The 18,842-nt window shown below is 53.9% G+C and overlaps 1 protein-coding gene across 1 annotated transcript; it reads right to left on the bottom strand.

The window, feature by feature from the left end:
- Positions 1–11,429: 11,429 nt before the first annotated feature.
- On the bottom strand, positions 11,430–14,738 carry PTGER2 (prostaglandin E receptor 2; the record flags this gene model as incomplete). The annotated part of the gene is made up of 2 exons (XM_080618866.1): positions 11,430–11,675; positions 13,887–14,738. 2 exons carry the CDS (start codon positions 14,736–14,738, stop codon positions 11,430–11,432), a joined length of 1,098 nt encoding a protein of 365 aa, XP_080474992.1.
- Between the last annotated feature and the right edge of the window lie 4,104 nt (positions 14,739–18,842).

Here is an 18,842-nt window from a genome sequence, read left to right as displayed (position 1 = left end):
TAAACAGCCAGGTCCGGAGCCATCCCCATGTGCAGACACCAGGGTCCAGCCTCTTGACTCCCTTTGACATGGTGCTACCTCCCCCTTAATGAAAATCATGGAAAGTATGAGCTTGCAACCCTCTAACACACCACCCTCACAGGCTCCTGGGCACATGGAGGCCAAATGGGAAGCCCAGAGGGACCTCCAGGTCTTTCTGCTCCTCCTTCTGCCTCTTGCTCTTTGCCTCAGGTCAGGGAGGAGGCAGCAGTGAGGTACTGCAGGCTCCAGATGCAGGCTGGAACCTGCTTCATTTCTTCTTCTTCTTCTCTGCATAGGACAGACTGAACTCCTCACCAGCGGCCCCCCTCACCAGGGAGACGCTCAAAGTGCCTCTGAAGCATTAAGTATGTGCTGGCGATAGCTGTGACTCCACATCGGGGCTGGCAGTGTCATTCGTGTGTCCTTGGGTCCCACCTGGCTCTCAGGCAGTGTTGCTCCATGTTCCCTCTGATGCCTGTCCCCAGGGAATCCATGAAGAAGAAGCCACCAGAAACCCAACCTGTTCGTTTATCCTCACCCCACCATTTGCAGTGGGGTCTGAGTCAGGAGCTGGGGATGCTTGTGGTTGCCAGCTTAGGCATGATGCTGCATTCTTGGGTAGCTGGACATTGGAGCAGGGCTCAGAGCCTGGTCCCAAGGAGCTCAGAGGACTCAGCACGCATTCTGGGGATGCATCATGTCCTGTGTGGTACCCTCACCATCCCCTCCCCAAGGACACCAGAACAGTTGTATCTGCAGCAGAGACTGACAGCAGCAGTGCAGAGCAGGATGGGGTTGACATCCAGCCTTGCCTCTTCCCATCCTCTTCCCTTCTGGATGGACACTCAGTCCTTTCTCCCAGTTTGCTACTGATGGGCACAGGCTTTCTACATCGGAGGCAGGTGAGTCCCTCACCCCTGATGCCTGGTTGTGGTGGGGCCGGGATGCCTGGCATGGACTGTCGCCAGTGCTTAGACTGGGCAAACAGGGATCTCCTTGGGAGAAAAGCATGTCAGGACAAAGCCAGGCCAAACCATGGAGAGTGAAATGAGAGGGCATGAGCGTGATTCAGGCTGTGTCACTCTAAGGCAGCACTGCACCAGCAGGGGGAAATCCCTCTTGATTCATAGCTTAGGGAGTTCCGTGGCTTATTGGGACCGCAGTGACCCAGAGAAGCTGCCCCACAGTGGAGAGGGCTCTTGATGATAGGCACAGGCAGATGCCAGCATCTTTTTCGAGCTCAGCTGCAGCTAGGCTGGGAGGGCCATGGCCATGATGCATGGGCTGAGAAAGAGAGATGAGATTTTTCACCAGGAGGGATTTCTCTCTCTTTATTGTAGCCAGAAGCACAGCATGGTCCGTTTTAAGGTCACAGCTCCAGCTGGAATGAGGTCTTAGATATTTTACTTTATCTCTGCAGTCCAATTCCCAGGGAATGGGAAGGGCTTCACAACACAGCCCATCCATCCCTAGCTTCCTGTGGCAAAGCTTTAATTATTCCCCTGGCAAGCCGTGTCCTGTGGTACCAGACAGCAGGGCCAGCTGGCTGCTGTTCTCATTCCTTCCCCTGTGCTGACAGCCCCAGCGACCTGGGAACACTGAGGGGTCTGTGGGAGGACACCCCACCACATCCCCTGTCCCCACAAGGTGGGCTTTCCACCCACAGGTACCTGCTCTCTAGACCCCAAGCTCCTTTCTGAGGGCTGGTGGTCCCTCCAGAAAGGGAGGGATTCAGAGGGATGGGTTTGGCTCTTGGTGGCTCCTGACCATCGCCAGCTGAGGTTGCTCTGAGTTGCCCTGTTCTTGGACTGGTTCCCTAAATCACAGCTAGTGTGTGCTGGTGGAAACAAGCTACGAAGAGACCTGGCATGAGCCAGCAGGGCCAGCCTTACATTCCTCTCCCCAAACAGCTCCCAAAGTAGATCTATATTTTTAAGGATATAAGTTAAAGCCATTTAATCACAAGCCTCCTGCTGTCCATTTCCTTTGGATTTCCTTCTCTTTCCACAGCTTTTTTCTCAAGCAACATCCCTCCAAGATCCTGAAGCATTAAGTATGTGCTGGCAATAGCTGTGACTCCACATCGGGGCTGGCGGTGTCATTCGTGTGTCCCTGGGTCCTGCCTGGCTCTCAGGTTGGAAGTTGAGCCATTATCAGTACTTAGCCCTGCTCTCCTCTCCTGCGTCACGGGTCTTCTCTGATGTACCACGGTGCAATGAGGGCAAACTCCTCTGTGCATTCACCCTCCCATGGTGTGTAAGGTGACTTCCAGGAGTGCTTCAGCAGTGCCAGGAAGCATCCTGCAATCTCCCAGGAAAGCAGGGCTGGGTTTTTAGACCAGAGGGGTGTACTTACCCTTTGCCAAACTCAGTGACAGTTCGGCTGCACCAGAGACACGGTCCCTGCCACCAAGCCTCAGCCAGTCTTCATACAGGGAATTGTCTTATTTTGTCCATCCCAGTCCTCCAGTCTGGGCTCACTGGAAGTGTCCCAGTGACGTGGCCACATTAATGTCCCTGGTCCCTGCAACAGCATAGGGTTACTGATATCCATTTGCCCTAGATCTCCACCCAAGTCCTTCCATCTGCTGCTTGATATCAAGGACAGGAGGTATTTTCCTTGGACTTTACATATAGGTCCCCTCCATTTTTTTGCCCAAATAGAAAAAGGGGTTTTTTTTGTTGCTCTCGTCCTGCAAAATCCAGCTGGCAGCAACTGATGAAGCTGCTGAGATTGCTCTGTACTCTGCAAATCTCAGTTCTTCCTAACTGCTCTTTGCTCCCCTGACCATTGCCTTCTTGGTGACCTCTGTCTGCCCCGTGCTGCTCCAATGCCCTTTAGCATCAGGCTGCATTGGTTTTTCCCAACCACAGCGGCTGTTGGTCTGTGTTGGGCCCGGCTGGGAGTCCCATGAACCAGGGTGGGACACATTGTAGAGCTGTGGGACCTCCTTGGAGGACAGGTTCTGCTTGTAAGGATGGGGACCCCAAAGGTGTGCCCTCTGAGGTCTACTGCTCCAGCAGCTGTATGGCCCCACAGGCTGCCAGCACCCTTCCGCTCCCTGGGGGCACCAGCAAGTCCAAGCAGGGGGAAAGGGCAATTAAATGTGATTTTACAAATACACTGGGTGCTGCTCTGCAAACGCAAGTCTCAAAGCAAACATGCCCGCAAGAAGAAGAAATCCTTCTTGGCTTAGCACGTCCTTCTGAAAACACAGAATGACTTCAGAAAAATGTGAGAAAACATGAGCTGCTCCCCTCCAAGAGAGGAAAATCAGAGCAAAGCAGCAATGTGATGGTGTGTGCGGACTAGGCTGATCACCCTTCAAAGGTTGTCAGATGCTCGAATGCTCCCAAACACCCCACAGAAGGGATGTGCCACACCAGGGCCTTTCAGCTCCCTCTCAAAGAGAGATTATAGATTATAAACTTTGCAAATCCTCATGATTTATTCTAATAATTACAGCACATTAATCATAACAATAAATAATTAAGAGAATCAGGAGCCTTTTGAGTAGCTGTTCAAGAAGCTTTTGGCCATCGCAGGAGTGATGCTGTTTGATGCTGAGCCCAGCTGCTCTGCAGTGCGGCTCTGGCTGGTGCTGATGGGATGCACTGCCAGGAAAATGCCATACCCGGGAAGGAAGAGCTGGCCACAGTGTCTCTGCTTGCGCAAGCAGCTCCACCAAGGAGGGAAGTGCTGCGAAAACCGTCCCGGGAAGGATGATCGGAGAGAAGGATGCTCTGAGGGGGTAATCGCTGCTAGAACCAGCGGATGTCCTGCCCTGGGTTTCCTGGTATTTGTTTTTGACCCCTGAACCCCTCTCAGGCAGACACGTTTCACTGTCCTGGGGTTCCCCCATGCCCCCTGGCAGCAGCAAGCCTCCAGATCCCAGAGCATCGTGCAGGGAACACTCAGGTTTCTAGGCTGATTCAGCTGCCAAATCTTGGGACAACAAAAGGCAATGAATGGAGGGCTGGTAGCAAAGTACTACCAGCAGAGAAACCAGCTGGGCACAGCAATTTCCAATGGCCAAGCACACCAGAACAGAGCCTGGAAGCCTTTGCCCTGTCCCCTTTCTCCTTTCCCTTTTGCCTTTTCTCTGGCCCCATTTCCCCAGTCCTCATCCCTGTTTGCAGAGCTGCAGGAGGTTTGCAGAGGCTTCGTGCTCATTCTTATCCATGTCCTGGATGTGATTCTGCAGTAGAAATGAGGGATTGTGATGGCTCTGCTGGGAACAGCCCCATGGGACCAGGGGATGCTGGGGACAGCAATGACCCAGGGATACTGGTGAAAGAGGTTTCCTAAACTGATGCCTGAGGTGATCACTCCAAGTCCCTAAGCAGCTTCCTCCACCAGCCCCATGGACCACCCAGCAGAGCCCTTCAGCCAGGGCAGGGGCTGCCCTTGCCTTCCCCAGGCACTGGCCATGCACTGGTTTGCTGAGAGTAAATGCTGACTCATCCTCATGGACCTACGGGTCAATCTGGATGCTGTGGGGCCCTCGGAGAGTCCTCACAGCTGTAAATGAGCATTCCCAGCTCCAACTGGATGAAAAAAGTCTTTCTTTAGCAGAGGAAATAGCAGCTGCTCATGATAAATAAATGTTCTCTCATGTATACATCCACTCGGCATGACAAACTCCATGACGCTCAATTAGCTGCATGGACAAAACTGTAGTAGCATGAATGTCCAGGGATAAACAAGGCACAACAAACAGCCCTGGAATGGCTTCTTATAAACACAGTTACTTCTTTTCTTAAGTCTGTTCAAAACGCTGTCTGCTTTGACATTTCACATCTGTCCTGGCCAACACCACCTCCTCCTACACTCCCACATGCAGAGAGACAAAGTCTTGTCCCTGGCATGCTGTGGCAGCAGTACTGGGGATACTGGGCTTGCAGTAAATTGCATCCTTAGTGGGTTTTATCCATCCCAGTTCTGCCAACCATTGTTATGCTGCTTATTCAGCATCTTCTAGGGTTGAAATTACAGTGTAGGTGATTGATAGAAAAGGAAGATCAGTGAGGACACGGGTGCTGGAGAAGGTTTGGGGTTGGTGATGGGCTCAATGAGCTCTGGGGGTTTCTCCCAGCACCATTTCAGTGCTCCAGCATCCCAGCTAAGAAAAAGCCATAGAAAACAATAAGAATTCATCATCCTGCTGGCAAAAGCCTCTCTGGAGATGTTTGTATCCGATGGGTGCTATTTAGCACACCCATTGGAAGGGATAAGTCTGTGGATAGCACGAGGAACCTGCCAGCCCTGTTGGAACCTTGCTCAGCTGGGTCCAGGGCCGGGGCCAGCACGGCAGCTCAGCAGAGCTCCTCTCAGCACAGCACGGAGCCAGCGCATGGGAAGTGAAAGCTGAGCCAGAGCAGGGACCGTTCATCGCTGCAAAAGCTGCCAACACTAACAGGAGCAAAGCTGGTCACAGCTGGAAGCCGGAGGAAGGGAGCAGCTTCAGGCTGGGAGAGCCCTGCGCCCTGGAGAAAAGTCCATCCTCAGCCCTGGCACCCAGGACTTTTCCCTGTTATTTCCCCTTTTAATTCCCTTTATTAATCTTCTGGAGTTGTTTCCCCTATCACTTCAGGGTGTTGGGGGAAATGGCCATGAGAGGGATGTAGCTCCTACACTGGGAAGAGATGCTCCCAGAGCACAGAGGGGAAACTGAGGCAGAGCAATGCAGAGTGCCAGACTTGTAGGACTGGAGGGCTGGTGTTTCAACCACGACAGGACCTCTCTCATACACAGGTTGCTCAGAGGAAGAAGCTTTTTCAGGTGGGTTTGGTTTGGGGTTTTTTATAGGGTTTTTACTTCAGCCACAAACTGGTACCTTCTGCATCTGGGGTGGCTCAGCAGGAACCACAGCAAAACCAGAGCCGGCTGCTTCTAGCCATGGTGTTGGGACCCAAAACCCTACACAGCTTTATGGTCTGACTTGCTCAGAAACCCTGGGACCTTTGCTCTCCTCCATGAGCTCAGCTCACGAGGCTGCTAACAGGGTCTCCTTTTTACCTAATAAACAAGGTCTGCAGGCGAGGTCACAGCCTTTAGCTCGAGGGGCAGGGCAGCGAGTGATCCATCATGTTCAGTGATGCCTCGTAACTTTAATGGCCTCTTTAAAAGCCAGATGCTTGACATGAGTTTGACACTGTTTAGTCTCTTGTTTTTGAAGATTGAGATCGTTTTGGGAACTGCACCAGCTCTGGCAGATCGGAGGCATTTCCCTGCGGATTTGACGGACGTGGATGTTTCCATGTTTCAGGGAAATCCAGTTAAAAAAAGCAGCTCAGCATGGGAAACCCTTGTGATTTCCAGGAGCCTCCCCAGACAAGTTGCCTACCTCAGGCTTTTGAGTAGGGATCTGATGTGCTCTTTACAAATCTCTCATGCTGCCTCTGCCCCCACAGCAAAGCCCATGAGCATCAGGGAAGCATGGTCCAGCCCTCAGCACTGGCTTCTCCCTTCAGCATGCGTCAACTGCATAAAAAGCAGCAAGCAGGATATATGTATCATTGCATGCCTTGCCTAGATGCTCTAAAAGAAGAGGTGTTACCCAGAGGTGAATGCTAGCCCTGCTGTGCATGCACATCACTGCAGCAAACAAGCAAGCGCTGGCCTAGGGTTGCTCACCCCCTCACTGAGCCATGGCAGCTGTATTTTTCATTCCACATCCCAGCTGCATTTGTAAAACTTCCCCTCCTTGTGTTTCCAGTCAGCTGTAGATCATCTCAGAGCTCTGCATGGATTTTTCCCAGCCCTTCGGATGTCCCCTTGGTTGGTTTTGCTGCAGCAGCACATCTCCCAGTCAGAGGGGGAGAACTGTGGGGGGCCCAGAGGGGATGCAGGGCTAATGTCATCCCAGGGCACAGTGCTATCCCTGGCATCCCTCAGCTCAGCCCCCAGCACACCCAGGTCCTGTTGGCAGCAGGAGGGCTGCACCTTCATCCCACAGTCCTCCCTTACGCATCAGGTCCTGAAGCCATGGCCAGGTACTAAGAAGGGACAGAGACCTGGGAGCAGGCCAGGAACCAGAAAGTTCCGCCAAGCAGCCAAAACACCAACAATTTAGGCAGTTTTGGGGAAAAATCAGACAAGACCTTCACCTCCTTGCAATGCTGAACCAAAAAGCCAGAATGAAAACATTTGTTATTATTCACATTGCAAAAAAAAGCTTTAAATTGTGGCTGCAGAGGTAATTCTGCCGCAACCGTGCTGCTTCCAAGGCTTCAAAAGCCCTTATAATGACAGGGAACAGGCTTGGGAACATTTCTTGTTCTGGGTCTCAGTGCTGGGTGACAGGCTCTGACTTCAAGTCTATGATGTTTGGGATACCCCAACAGCCTTCCTAGAAAGGGCTGGTACCCTTCCTTACAGGGCTGTAAGGTAAAATACAGCCCGATTCACTCCGCAAGCTCTCCCCTCTGGGGATGCTGTAGGAGGACAGTGCTTGATGTTAGTCCCTGGTGACCAAAAAGGGACCCGGCGAATCCAGGAAAATGGGAGATGTGGGGTGACCCGAGGGAACCAGAGGAATTAGAGACGTTCCATGTTAACACATGGGGAGGCAGAGATCCTAAACCAGCTGCAAAAGCAGAACTACGGCAGCAACTATGGTAAAGCCAAAGGTTTCTCTTTTCCCTGCACTTGAACCATGGGGAATTGCCATCAGCTCTCACATCCGAGGTAAGCCCTGGCACTGCCGCAAAGCTGGCTTGGGAGCCCAGCAGAGCCATCTTCCCTTAAGTCGCTTCCTTGCCTAATTCACTTAACCCAGTTTAATAGCTACCACACCGTACACCCTCCTGGAGCCAGTGTGATGAGCTCACTGCCCATTCGCTGCCTGGAAATGAAGCTGCCTCCCACCTGGCTCTCTCCTTCATCCCAGGCGCCTTCCAGCCTCCCAAAGGACTGGACCACCAATCCCAAAGGTGCTCTGCAGGCTCAGACACGCAGCACATCACATCACCCACCTCTGTGGCTGTCACCCACGTTTGCTGGCCCTCATAAATGTGTGGCTTCTCCCTTGACCCTCTTCAGCTTAATTTCCAGATGGAAATGCAGCCCTAAAGACCTGCCTGGCGCTTTCTTGCACCAGAAGGTTGTCAGTATGGAAATTAAAGATGATTAGGTCAGCACAGACAACAAAATGACATTTGGGCATCTTGCATTTAAGCCAAGCAGATGTTGATTGAGCTGAAGAGAGTCAATTTGGCTTTCGTAATGGTTCCTGTGTGATGTTAATAAAAAAGTCTTTTGTGCAGGCTCACGGCTCAGGATACAGAGAGATTCATGGCCCTCCATGCCCTCACAGAGCTCTAACTAAGGCTCCCATCTGAAAGATGGAGCAGCAGGGCTGATTGTTTTGTTCAGTTTCTGGGATGGGGGGCAGCAGGGGACAGGGCAACCCACGGCCAGCAGCTCAGATTGGGCCTGGCCAGCACACCCCAGTAGGGGGTCTGAGACTCCCATCCCTCCACAGAGAGTGGTGTGGAGTGGTCCCCAAGCAGAGCAGTGACCACAGCATCTCTAGGTGAGGGATCCATTTCTGCATCACGGATGGCAAAGGGACTTGGGGGGGTTCCTCTCTTTGTGTGCATCAATCTTCTCCGCAGCTCACAACCAGTTTCTCCTCTTTATTTTTGTGTTACATTTCAGCCAAGTCATTTCCCTGACCTCACTTGCCAGGCTCACTCTCCCGCACTGGGGACAGTTCACATGAGAGTGACTCTGCTGTAGCATTACGCTGCACAAAGCAGATTCCAGCAGGATGGATGCGAGGAGGCTGTCTCCGAGTCCCACATTTCCTGATGAGGAGCCGTAAACCTCCCAGAAAAACAAGGAGCTGGTAATTAGTGGTCAGCAGCCAAGCTGGCGGGAGCAGATAGGTGTAGTGAGAGCTGACGGGAGCATCCCACCTTTAGCTTGTCCCCATAGATGGAGCTGGGTCCTCTTCCCACTGCTGTCACATTCCTCAGCAGGCTGGTCTCTGCAGGAGGTGACTCCTCTGCCATTTCCAACGTGACAGCTTTCTTTTCCTTTTCTCTCCATCTTTTGCATGCCAGGCAGCCTTTCCTCCTGGTTTATAAAAGGAGTAGGCAACTGGTCCTGAAATTCCAGTGTGAGCAAGCAGGTCATGACCATCCAGACAAATAAAGCACACAGATCCACAGCTCTTTTCAAGCCAAGCACCCACTGAGACAGGATGGGGTGCGCTGAGCCCTAAACCCAGAAAGTGCATTTGCTGCTGCTGTGTGCATGGATGGGGAAATAACTGGGGGGGGGTAACCATGACCCCAGAGCAGCAGATGGGAGCCTGCCCAATCTGGGCACCCAGGGCTCAGTGACGGGGTTAATGACTTAATTGCATGAGTTACATGGCAGCGGGGAGCACCCCAGCTGCAGCCCCATGTACAGGGCATGTCTTGCAACTTGCCCCCAAACCCTGCCTGAAATTCCACACCCCCGCTGAACCCCCAGCCACAGGGCGCTGCCAGAATCCCGCCGGCAAGGCTTGAGCAATAGCAGCCCATGCCTGACAGCTGCCCACACACAGCTTGGAGGCCAGTAAACTTCCTGTGGATATTGGCTGCCTGACAGAAGTGACATAAATTCTGCCTTTTTTTAGGGTGGGTATTTTTTGGTTCTGTATTTTGATAACAGGTAGGAACTTTGCCTGCCTCTCCCTGGCTTCAGGATAGACAAGCTTTAGGGAAAGAGCTCAGAGTGGGGGTATTTCCAAAGCTCGGGGATCACGTTGCAGAGGTAAGGCAAAAATGCCACCACTCATTCATCAAACAGAGTTTACTTTAGTTTTTTAGGAAATCGGGGGCACACATTTCCCCTCCTTGCCTCCCCTCCTGCCTCTCCCCCCATCCCTGAGGCTTCATCCCACCAGTTCTCCATGTTTCCTCCAGGAGCGAGATCTACCCTGAGGTGCGGCTTACGCACAAACCCACACATGATTCAGCAGGCTCCTTTGAAAGACATTTATTATTTAAATAATAATATATTAGCTTTACATCACCTCAACAAACAAACCTCAGAAAACCTCCGAATCACGGCACCTTTGGGCTCTCTGAGTAGAGCGGCAGCCCTCAGATGGACTTGGAGATGCCTCACTTGCAATAGCATCATGACACAGCATATGCTCGATGCAGCACAAATGGGAGTCCCCCAGCAACTCCCTAATGGCAGCAGTGATGGTCTTGGGACCGCAGGGTCAGATGCTCCTGATGCTGGTGAGGACCAGCCCGGAGCCCTGAAGAGCAACAGGCATTCCACAAAACAAACAGCGGTACTGAAGGACACTGCCTGTAGGGCAGGATTGATGACCTGGATGTTTGTGCACTTGGGGTGTTTAATTTTGTTGGGGTTTTGTTGTTTTTCTTTTCTAAATAAAACCTCCAGAGAAGTGAAGCCCCTGAGCAGGTTTGTCCCAAGCCAGTGGGAGGGCAATGGAAGGTGCTTTGTGGGCAGCCCAAGAGGATGAGCCCTCCTCTGTGCCAACCCAAAAGCCACCAGCAGCATCATCCTGGACATGGGTACAGTGCACGGCTGTGACCGGAACCTCCTGTTCCCTGGTTAGGCTCTTTATTCCCCTTGTCAGCTCCTACACAAATATAGGGCAAAGAAAATAACAAACTGAGGCTCAGGAATGTCCACACAGCTCTGCTGCCATCACAGCGCTAGGGAAGTGCCAAATTTTGACTTTTTAGCTTTTTTTGTGCCCCTCAGACATGCTGAACTGGCACCCACTGGAGTCTAAAATCTCTGGAGTGGGAATGGACAGACAGACACATGCACACAGACCTACACCTGATAAAGTGTATTTCTTTAGGCAACCAGCCTACCAAATAAAGAATAGTATTTGGGGATACAGTACTTCCTTCTCCTACCCAATCACTAGGGACCTGGGCACAGAGACGGGTGCTTGCAGCAATGGTGACCACACAACCACACCTCCAGGACCCGTACCCTGCCTATATGCTGCCTTTAGCCCAAAACGACTGCGAGGACCTTTCTGGGAAGCACACCAGCAGGAAGCTGTGCTCCCTGACAGCCCCCACTGCAGTAGTGTTATAGAACATCACCCCATGCTTCACCCCCTGACCCTCCCGCAGCGTGGCTGAATGCAGCCTGCACCCTTTGCCAGGCAGGAACAGCCCCATCATCAATATCCAGGTACTCACCAGCCCTTACAATCTTGTCCCACTCTATTTTTTGCCCCATGAGAGACCACACTGCCTTACTTTCAAGACACGTGGTGACACCTGGCTGGGCCACCCGTACCTGGCCCACCCAGCAACACATACGTCTCTTTATGGGCCATAAGGCAGAGCTTCATTAACACCTGTCAGGGCTGTGCTTCACCTGGCAGGTGTTTCCCAGAGTGGCCGATGGATCTACTGCCCACAGGGGTTCATCTGTGCTGCCAGGTTAGTCTTTGCAGGGGATGGAGTCCGTCTGTCCTGGCTTGTGAGGGTCACTTGGCAGCACAGCACCGAGCGCATGAACCGCAGGACAGGTGGCCTCAGGATGGCGAACACCCATGGGTCAACGATGGAGTTGATAGAGAGGAATCTCAGGGCCAGGAGGTCCCACTCGTGGTTGTCCTTTTTCTCACTGAACTTGTTCACATAGGCATGGATCTGCAAAACACAACAGGGAGAAATAATGCCGGGAATGGGCTTCCAGCATCTTGGGGAGATTTGATTGGGTTGTCCTAGCACGTTCGCTGCCTCCATCAGGTTAAATGAACTTTTTGCTAACGAATGCCAGGCCTGTGCTCTGCTCTCAGCTCTCAGCATGCAGGGAGGCTTCGATTAGCCCTAATGCAATTAATCCAGTGGCTGCTTAAGGAAGTGGTGGGTCCCACCTTGAAAACCACACTGGAAGAATTAACGTGGAAGATGGAGGGGATGCAGGGTGCTGGACCGCTCCAGTACTTCCTGCAATATGCCAACTCATAGCAGCTTACGAGGCTTCCCGGAAGGGTGACTCAGCACTTCTTATTCATATGGGTTGAATCGCCACCCCCTCACTTTGGGGGACAGGATATGCTTGGATGCGGATGAGAGCTGGGGGGCGGCACAGGATGCATGAGCATCTCTCCTCTGGCCAGGATCCATTGGGTACCACCCAGGGATGGTGCATCCAGAAGGTGGCTGTGGTTCAACCCATGCTGGGCACTGTCAACAGCGGAGCACTTCCAAGGGCTGCTCCAGGCTTAGGGCTTTTTTGGAAGGATTTTGTGGTGCTGTAGCCTGATGCTTGCTGGGTTCACGTGCCCAGGCTGGTCCTGTGGGCATTCCCAGCCAGCAGAGAAAGTGTCACACCAAGGAGGCACCAGCAGTGCTCGACAGCTTGGTTTGAGACACTGCCAAAACACAGCCCAAACACAACCCCACATGGGAACCAGCCGATGGGAAAAGCCAGCTGTACTTCTGGATAAGCCTGTATCTGCTACCAGAGGGCCCATGGGATCCCCACCAGCAGCACATTCCCATCCCGCCTGCCCCAAGCAGACCCACAGAGCCTTGCCCACGTGTCCGCACCAAGGAATCCCACTTTATAATGACCACAGCACCCAAACCCAAGCTTTTTCAGGACATGGGGAGAGTAATCCATCGTATGTGGGCCCATTAACGGAAGCTGAAACGTCTCTCAGGATGTTGAGTCTGGCTTCTGGGATGCTCGTGAGCATCCGGACATGACTGCTCTGTCTTTTCTCTGTCTTAAAACCCAGGCAGCCTGGCTCAGCTACAGCCTGTGGTTATTTTATTTTCCCCTGCGACAAGAAAGGGAGCGCAAAGGGAAGGTAGTGTCTATTTAACTCCATGAGCACAAAATTAGCACTGGCTGTGCTCCCAACCTTGGTGGGGCTTGCTTCTAATGGAAACAAAATGACTTCCCGCGGTGGCAGGCTCAAGCACGCAGGCAGGGAACATGAGTGTCTTGAGGTGCTCTGGAGTCCACCATGCTGCTGGTGTAATATGGTTTGGACAGATGAAAAGCTGCCCTTTGGAGGCAGAGAGCCCAGGGCAGCGTCAGGAGACTCTCTCTCCCCTCCCTCACTTGGCTGCAGTATTTCAACCCCGTATTTCTGCTGGAAGCCTCACGCATGGATACGGCACAGGATGTGGGCACAACCCTTGGGACAAGGCATGCTGTGGCCCATGTGCCGGATCTCTGCTCCCAGCAATCACCCACCTCTGTGCCCACACCCCAGCGTTGTTACAGAGGAGTAGATACCTTCGCCTGCCCGCATCTTCAGCTCCATCCTTCCATCTTGTAACAGAAATCTGGGATAACTCTGCCTGCCCAGCACAGATATCCGCTGTCTCCAGCCCAGTGGCATCTTCTTCATCCCGATTTTTGGACATCTAGTTTATTGCTCTGCCACCACTCACACCTCCACCATGAGTGCCCGGCTCTCAGGAACCACAGGGAAGTCATGTGGTTCAGGGGATGCCACTCTGCCTGAGCCACACTGACCTGAAGCCTCTGCGGGCACCTCTCCTCCTGCCACAACATCCTCCTGCCACCCTGTCATCCCCGCACCCCATTCTCCTGCCACCCTGTCATCTCCCCACTCAGTCCTCCTGCCACCCCACCCCATCCTCCTCCTGGCCCTGAGGATGCAGAGAGTTGGCTCCCCCAGTAGCCCAAGGGATGTGCAAACTGCCTGGAGTCTGTGGCAGAGCTGGGGTCTCACAAGCTTCAGGAGGAGCTAAACTTTGACCTCAGCCCTTGAGGTGTGGGCAGTGAAGTTGGGGGCAGGCTTATAAAGGGAGGGAGGGAGAGAAACGGGAACGGTGGGGAGAGGGACCCCACCCCAGGGGAGAGATGGTCACACTCACCGTGAAGGGCAGGGAGCAGATGACAAAGGTGATGGTCATGATGGAGAGGAGGAGGAGATGGTCGATCTCCTCGGCCATGGAGAACATGCGCCGGCCGCAGTTGCTGGCTGCCCGGGGCTGCTCGATCGTGGCCAGCCGGCGGGTCTTCTGCCCACGGCGGTGCATGCGGGCCAGGTTGGCAATGACGCTGAGGTTGCAGAGCAGCACGGAGAGGATGAGGAAGAGGAGCAGGGTGGCGTAGAGGAGCGAGAAGGTGACGTCCAACCCAGATACCTCCCTGCCACTGTTGTGCTCAGCGTAGTCCAGGTGCATCTGGATGAAGCACCAAGTGCCGGGGCAATACTGCACGTACTGCCCAAAGCCCACAAGCGGCAAGGAGCAGAAGGCCGCTGAGAAGGTGTAGATGGCAGGCAGGACAACCAAGCCCGTACGGGGACTTAGAAAGCGCTCGTAGAAGTAAGGCTGCCCCAGGGCCAGGCATCGCTCCAGCGCCATGGTGAAGAGGATGAGCATGGTGGCGAGGCCAAAGAAACTCATAGCAAAACCAAAGTAAAGGCAGATGTGTCTTCCTTGGGCCAGGGTGGTCAGGGTGCGGTTGTGGTGGTAGGAGGCCAGGACGAAGGGGCTGACGGAGCAGGTGCCCAGCAGGTCGGTGACCACCAGCGCCAGCACCAGGACGTGGAAGAGTGCGGGCGGGCGGGCACGGGGCCCGCGGCGGCAGCGCAGCAGAAGCCCCAGGGCCAGGAGGTTGCCCAGGAGCCCGGCGGAGAACATGAGCCCGCTGACCAGCGGGCGGGCCCCGGCCGGCAGCGCTCCGCCGAGCTCGCACAGCCCCCGGCCCGTCCCGTTCATCCCGCCGCTGCCGCACAACTGCGCCGCCGCCCGCCTGTCGCGCCAGCACCGCCCCCACTCCCCGGGCCGCCCCGCCCGCCGCCCCCGAGCCCGCCCCGGGCCGCCCCCTGGCACCGGCACACGGGTGGTTGGGACACCCGACGGCGAGTTCGCACCGGGGCCGGAGCGGGAGGCTCTCGCACGGCCATCCCCGAGGGGATACGGGAGTCCCGGTGAGGCACCGAGAGCATCGCGACACTGCCAGCTCCCGTTCGGTCTCAGAGCGGGCCGGGACCCCCGAGGCGCAGCCAGCCCCGGTACGGCTCCGGGAGCTCCGGTACCTGCCGGGGAGCCCTGTGCACGACAGGCCACTGCGGTGGTTCTGGCATCCCGCTGCTGCTCTGGGGATGGTGAGCTAGCCCCGGTGCCGGTCCGGGAGCCCCGGGCGCAGAGCAAGACCCGGTGCCAGGCCGGGAGTCCCGGTGCTGCTGCGGGAGCCCCGACGCCGGGATAGCCCTGCTGCTGATCTAGGAACCCAGCGGCATGGCCAGACTGGTGCCTGTAAGGGAGCCTCAAGAGGCACAGGAACGCACGGTGCCGGTCTGAGACCCCCGATTCACAGCGATGTCCAGTGCTGGTCTGAGAGCACTGAGTACATTTCAAGCCCCGGTGCCGGAGCCGAAGCCAGGAGCCCCGGAAGGGCAGTGAGCCCTGGTGCTGCTCCAAGGACCCTAAGGAACCATAAGCCCTGGTGCCATCTCCACCGGGCTGGCGCAGGACAGGCTACCAGGAATACACAGCTGATCCCACGGCCCCAGAGGCACCCAGAGCCCACAGGGAACACCCTGCCCCATGGCCAGCTTTACACCATGTCCCCATTGCTCCCCTGTCGTATATGTCATCAGAGGTCCCCACAGGAGTGCAGCCTGCAGCCAGTGTCAGGTTATAGTGTGGGGGGAAGCATCGATGGGAGCCCCTCTTCCTGCTGCAAGCCTGGCTGAACACAGCCCATCTGCCCCAAATACCAGCTCAAGGAAAGCTCCTTCCACTGGTGCTTTGGATTCAGCAGATGGCACAGGAAGCTCCCACTGTGTGAGAGTGTGTGAGTATTTCCCCAGTGTGAGTATTTCCCCTATCATGACCCTGATCCTCTTACCACCTCGCTGAGAGCAAAGCCTTTGTCCTTGGCCTTCAACCTGGGATCTGGCTCAGGTGCATCTCTTGCCTAATGGAAACTGTCCTCGCAAAGTGCTCTGGTCCCCCCAAACCCCAGTGAGACACTGCAGCATTGGTCAGCTCCATCACGCACACAGCAGGTTGCTCCCCCAAGTACATTTTGGCTGTTATTTTCAAAACCTCGCTTTTGTAACAGGAACTTCGTAACGGAAACGTGGTATATGGTGAACCCTGGGGCTGGGTGAGCTGTGGTTTGTGACAGCACCTCTGTTTGCAACAGGCCCCTCCGTTTCCAACAGGCCCCTCCTATTCCTCTCTTGAAGCTCAAAGTCGCCTTCAGCACTTCACGGAGGACATGCCGTCATGTGTAGGGCTGGGTGGGACCCTGGCATGTTCAGCCCTCTGTGGTACCAGCAAAAAGCCTAATCCTGGCCTGGTCCATCTAAGCAGCGTATGGAGGCTGCATTCTGCTCCTCTGGAGACTTTTTCCGAGCAGAAGGCACCCTGTGGAGTGGTTGCTTCAAGACTCTTCCCAGCCTCCCACTCCTGTCTGGTGTTCTGTGTCACAGCTCAGGAAGGGGTTTTGGCATCTTCTGGAGCTCTTTTTCCTGGCAGCTAATGGAGCCTTAAATACCCATTTGGGGCTTCAGGCTTCTCAACTGGCAGTTGCCTCTGATGGGATATTTTTGCAATAATAGGAAATTGATGGGCTTTTTTCTTGGTTTATTTTTTTATCCCTTCTGAGCTCAACACCAGAAACAGGCCACTTGGTACCATCTGTCCACCTCTTGGGAAGAGTTTGTTTTCTTCCTTTTGCTTCCATGTTATCTCGGGTGTCTTGCCTCTAACAAAGACCATATAGAATCATAAAATCATTTAAGTTAGATCATCAAGTCTGACCATTGCCCCAGCACTGCCAAGCCCACCACTAAACCATGTGCCAAAGTACCACATCTACACATCTTTTAAACACCTCCAAGGATAATGACTCCACCACTTCCCTGGGCAGCCTCTTCCAACACTTGACAACCCTTTGGGTGAAGACATTTTTCCTAATATCTAATCCAAACCTTTCCTGGAGCAACTTGAGACCATTTCTTCTTATCTTGTCACTGGTTACCTGGGAGAAGAGACTGACCGTCACCTCACTACAGCCTCCTTTCAGGCAGTTGTAGAGAGTGATAAGGTCCCTCCTGAGCCTCCTTTTCTCCAGACTAAACAACCCCAGGTCCCTCAGCCATTCCTTGTAAGACTTGTGCTCCAGACCCTTCATCAGCTCCTTTGCCAGTCTTTGGACGTACTCCAGAACCTCCTATGTCCTCCCAAGGGTCATTGGCCTTTTTTTCTCTAAGAGAAGATTTACAGGGTTGGCCCATTTAGAGAAAAAACTTTGGGCTTGTAAGAAAGCTGCATGAATTTCACATAAACCCTTCAGCCAAGAGGACTCAACCTCTGGCGTTTGCTGCCTGTGGCTGGGGAGAGCACTGGGATCCTGCTTCATCCCTGGTGGGCTTTAAAGGATGGCTTTGGCATTACAGACAGGGAAGATATCCTAAACTGATAGAGGATAGATTTAGATTAGATATAAGGAAGTTATTCACTGTGAAGGGGGTGAGACTTTGGCGCAGGTTGCCCAGAGAAGCTGCTCTAGTGGAAGGTGTCAGGGGGTTAGAACTGGATGATCTTGAAGGTCTCTTCCAGTCCAAACCATTCTGTGATTCTATGACTGCATGGATGGATTTCAATCCTTTTAAACCAAAAACTCCATCTGAGTTGTGTTTAGCAAAGCCAGACATCATTTTTCTTCCAAATCCTTCCTACTGCTGTCCCTTGTCTCATGCACTGGTGCTGCCAGCAGCCTCACTCCCCATCCTGGAAGAGAGTGGCCAGGCACCAGCATGGCAGGTCCTGGTTTTGGCACCTTGGTTTGCTGTCCTGTGCAAGCACCTGGGTGCACGGGTTAAAAAATCCAACCCCTCACCGTCTGGCTGTGTCTTACAGCGCCCTGGCTGTGGTGCCTGGCAGCCCCAGTGCTGCTGCCTGCCCAGACATGCGCCTTCCTGCTTTCAGAATGGCTGAAAAATGCAGGCAGACAATAAAATAAGAGCTCTTTGCAAGAACTAAACAGTTTGCTGGGAAATGAGCTTGTGCAAAGTTGTGCCATTTCATGAGCCAGAAAAACCCAAAGCAACCCTGATCACGCTCAGTTAACATCCAAGAAAGGAGCAGGATGCAAGGTTAGGTGATGCCAGTGACACCAGAGACACTGTGAGGGACACAGCAGCCAGCAGTGCTGGCACAGCACAATAGCTCCAAAAAGAGCATCATTGGTGTGAGCCACAGGCGTGAGCCAAGCAGTGTCTCTTTATTGCTTCCATTAAGCATTAGGTCTGTCCCTTTGAGGATCATTGGCACAGGAGCGATCTGGCACGGAGGGGGCCCATGGGGCATGACTGAGCAGTGTGAGGAGCTTGGGAAGAGGATGTGATGAGAGAGGGCTCACACAGCAGCTTTCAGCTCTTCAGTGTTGGGCTGGGGAGCCCTGAGCCTCTGGGGTTTTTTGGTTCCTGTCTAGCAAGATTTACAACTGAACTGCAGTTGCAGGGAGGTTTTTAAACCATGATTTTTATTTTATTTTCATTTTTTCCAAGCTCAGTAATAGGAAGGGGCTCTGAGCTTCGATATGACTCCTGAAACCCCAAACCAGGTGCGTTTGGGCATTAAAAAGTGGACTGCCCAAGGGAGCAACTTGGGGTGGAGAGGACCAGCCCCATCCTTGCAGCCGCTGTGCCCAGTGTGCTCAGGCCGGCTCGGCAGCAGTCCTGGCTGGAGACGTGCTGCCATCTCTGGAGAAGACCGCGGTACGGCAGTCCCAGGCCCCACAAGCAACCGAGCAGTGATTTATCTGCTCGGAGGGCAGCCTGGCGCTCAGCCTCAAGAGCAAACCTT

Source organism: Psittacula echo (genome assembly GCF_963264785.1).
Source record: "Psittacula echo genome assembly, chromosome: 5".
Lineage (NCBI taxonomy): Eukaryota > Metazoa > Chordata > Aves > Psittaciformes > Psittacidae > Psittacula > Psittacula echo.
The sequence above is the reverse complement of the archived record's forward strand: the minus strand, read 5'-3'. Positions and strand labels throughout refer to the sequence as shown.